Here is a 4,025-nt window from a genome sequence, read left to right on the forward strand (position 1 = left end):
TATATATATGTAGTTTGCGTACACTTTTCTCCGCATTCATTTGTGTTTTCGCGAATTAAAAATCCTTGCCACTAGTAGTGACATGATCGCATGATTGTGCCTTGAAGTCCAAGTGATACTGCAGTATCACTACTATATGGTAGACTGCCCTCTTATTTGAAACCGAACCTCCATCTGGCTTGATAAAGTATAAAATCTGCGTCATGATGACCAGATAAACTAAAGAAATTCACGAATTGTGCTTACAATCAAGCCAGCTCTTCTAGCCTAGGCTACGCAACGAAGCACTTTGAGATAGAAACGTTATCGTATTATTGATAAACGAGGAGCGTGTTTAAAGGAACGAGTACGGTAACGTTCGTTGTCACGTGACAGATATATCCGGTCACTCGATCTTGTTTGTTTCGTCTGCTAGCCTACAAAACAGACTGGCGTTTTGACTGTTGGGCTCAGTTCGGATCTTGGTTGGAGTTGAGAGCAGTTCGTAAGCTTAGATTCGCGGTTGTGAAGCTCGTCCTTTTTTCTGGTATTGTTAAAACTAGTTCTGTGGATAGGTGTGCTCACAGTCTTCTTCTCAATAATAATTTGTAATTAAAAACGCCGCTCCTCAAACATGGAAAAAAAGAACGGACCAAAAGGAGACATAAAGGCAAAATCAACACCAAGCTCCCTTTCAGCTAATAAGGATGTAAACATTGGACGACCGAGAGTGCGAGGAGTTGACATCATGCGGGATCCAATACTTAACAAAGTAAGTATATCTAGATCTAGGTGGGGTAGTTAGATCTAGATCTAGATCTAATATAGATGTAGATATAGATCTAGATCTAGATCTTATCAAATTAAAGTCAACATTTTTAGGGGCCGCAAAACAACAAAATTGTCAGCTGTTGTGAGTCTAAAAATAGAATTAGATATATTAGATCTACACTAGATCTAGATCTATATCTAAATCTAGATCTAGGCCTACATAATCAAGATATCTAAGATGTAGATCTAGATATTAGATTCTAGATATAGATCTAGATTTAAAAACAAGAATAGTTTTCTCAGTTGTCAGCTTCATGCAAATCCCTGTCCTATTCTTCTAGGCCTACCGGTAGGCCTACTTATTTATAAAGACTCTGTACTAGGCCAATGTCAATAGCCTTTATAAATAGCTCCTAGATCTAGATATCTATGATCAACTGTTACATTACTACGTTGACTTTGAATAGATTATAGATCTAGGCTAAATATCTAGATATCTAGGTAGATTAGATCTAGAATCTTGATCTAGATCTAGCCTAGGTTTACAATTACATTATTGTAATCGGGATCTGGGCCTAAGATCTTCGATTTGAAATCGCTGATTCATGCATTGAGCATTGGTTAGGCCGATATATAGAAATCTAGATCTCTCTATAGTCTATAGGCCAATATATAGATCTAATCTAGATCTAAATCTAGATCTACATCAAGATCTAGATCTAGATTCTAGGTCTTATTATATTATTGTGAAAGAATTATAATAAAATGAATGACTCTCTAACTATCTACTCTTCTTGAACATTTTACTGTTGGTTTACTAAATCTAGATCTAGATCTAGTCTGTTTTTTTTTTTGCTGTATAAATGAAATGAAAGTTTTCAGTCAGAGAGTAAATAGGCTAAATGAAGGCGCATAAGACACAGTTAAAGTCTTTCTAGTTCGACTTTGCACAACGTGGTCTTAATCGTATCTCAACCCAAAGATCTCAACTCATTTTCCCATTGGCATGATCATAGTTCTATTTATTGACCTCACAGACTTTAACTTTATAGATTGTTGTAGATTGGTTGTCTATGGAGACAGCATGCATCATGATTGATGATCGTGGCCTCATTTAGCTGGAACCGATTTAAGGATGTGTATTCTAGTGCCAGTTAAAGTAGCAACTGGCGGGAATGGGAAGGGGTTATTCACTCATTAAAGCACCCACGCCCACACTAGCGAGGTGCCCTACATCGTAGGACATCGTAGGCGCCTATGCCACAATTTTAAGGGCCTCCAGTTACAATTTTTTTTTTTAAGGGACTTTGGATTGGGAGTCTAGGGTGCACATGAAAAAAAAGTAGGGAGAAAAAACAATGATGAAGGTAGAATATATATAGATCTAGGCCTTCTAATTATTTGACTTTTAGTGGAATTTTTTTTTAGAATGGTGGTGGTAGATAAATGTGGCATGACAAATCCATTCATTTCATTACTTATGAAAACATTCTGGTCTGTAAACTCACAGGCACCACTTTTCATGCTCACGTTATTTTTTTCTGTTTACCGTACTGTCTGGTAGAAAATTGATTTCCTTGCATTTTGATGTAGAACTACATTTTAGTTTGTCTCATAAATTTTGAAGAAGTAAGATTCTTATCAGACACGGCAGTCAGATATAATAAGAAAGTGACCACTCAAATGAGTTGGGACACATTGAGGAAAATGATCTTGTAGAGAAAAAGCTCATGCCTTGAAGATAATAACAAAAGACTGCATATATAATGCTCTATCCCATACGAACAAGCTGTTCGAGCGCTTTACCTCAATCACATGATCATTGAAAAGTAATAATTCATTCACACAGGGTAAAATATTTCACAGTACTTAACCAAAAAACCCAGTTCAATCACATAAAGAGGAACCATTGAACCATCACAACCATACATTCATAACATACACACGCAATGACAGCAATAAAAACAAAACATATAAGTACTTACAGCAATTTAATGTTTTAGGATTTGATATTTTTCTGAGATCCTGGGGTAAGGAGTTCCACATTTTAAGGCCAAAAAATGAGAAACTTTTCTCAACAAAAGATCTTAATTTCATTCTAGGGGCTCTGAATTTTGTTGCGGTGTTTTTTGGGGCCACTTGTAATCTCCTCATTCGTTCACATGAAATACCAGACAGAACGAAATTGCAAAGTCAAGTTTTGACAAGACAAGAGAGATAGAGAGCATGCCGCCTAAGACAAGCAACCTAACCTAGAAAAAGGCGAGTCCTCTTCCAGGATGGTTGAGAAGCCACTTGACAGCCTCTTAAGCAAAGTAGACTACGTTTTAAGAGGATTGAATAAAGAAACATAATTTGAGGACTGTGGTTTACGTGTTGTGTGTAGTGGCAGGCTTGATTTTCATTTTCCCCACATGTTGAAAATTCTAAGAGAAAATAGGCCGCTAAAGTTGATCTGAGTACTGGCTTATATCTGATGGTAGTTTATTTGGGTTTGGCTTTGTCATTTTGGTTTCTCTGTGTTTTTGATAGGTGCAAAGATGAGCAAGTCAGTGTAGAAGTGAAAAGTATGTTCTTCTGTGATATAATATAATTATCCTTTTGTGCTGCTTTTCTGCATTTCCTTCACGGTGCTAGTATTACTGTAAACTCTCTGGTGCTACAGTCGAATTAGGCAGAACTTTAACACGTATGGCATGTTGTGTCGCATTGACTGAGGTCTTAGTCAGTGGTGTGTTGTGGGATAGGGCTTGTAGCTTCAGCCCCGCTTGGTTTTCTTCGCAAAAAAATACTTCTCTAAGATCAAAACAAAATATTTCATTAAAAATTTTTAAGAGACAAAACATAATAATGTGTTCAAATAAAAAGGGAAACTCCACGGGCACCCAATCGAAACGTCTGAGGCATAACAACTCGAAAAGTGATCTGATTAGTCTGGATGCCTACTGCTCAGCTTTTACTAGGCCTACGACCAGGCCTGTAGCTTCGTCCAGTCAGGCGCTCCTTCCGTCGAGGAGAATGATATATATTATTTCATTGGGCTTAGGCCTCTTAATCTTAAGCCCCGGCGCTTATTAAGTTCCCTCAGACTGGGGGGCGTTGACCTTGCACGGCTCAAGGCCGAGACAAAGCAACTGAAGTTTTATTAGGCTCTGGGGCTCAAGATGCATCCACCCACGCGCTGCGTCACGTGACAAGACATCGTTTGATTCTTGACACCTTGCCTAGTTAGTTTGCATACCCTCGCGGCTCCAGACTAAAGCATAGACTGAGCC

At 38.1% G+C, this 4,025-nt stretch overlaps 1 protein-coding gene across 1 annotated transcript in view; it reads left to right on the forward strand.

Annotated features, from left to right (window-relative positions):
- Positions 1-118: 118 nt before the first annotated feature.
- The window catches only part of LOC101853249 (NADP-dependent malic enzyme), a gene marked incomplete in the record, with an annotated part of 32,784 nt that continues 28,877 nt past the window's right edge, over positions 119-4,025 (forward strand). The window contains 1 exon segment of the mRNA XM_013086040.2: positions 119-751. Within this exon segment, the coding sequence (XP_012941494.1) occupies positions 614-751 (138 nt within the window).

This window comes from Aplysia californica, unplaced genomic scaffold (assembly GCF_000002075.1).
Source record: "Aplysia californica isolate F4 #8 unplaced genomic scaffold, AplCal3.0 scaffold00429, whole genome shotgun sequence".
Classification (NCBI taxonomy): Eukaryota; Metazoa; Mollusca; class Gastropoda; order Aplysiida; family Aplysiidae; genus Aplysia; species Aplysia californica.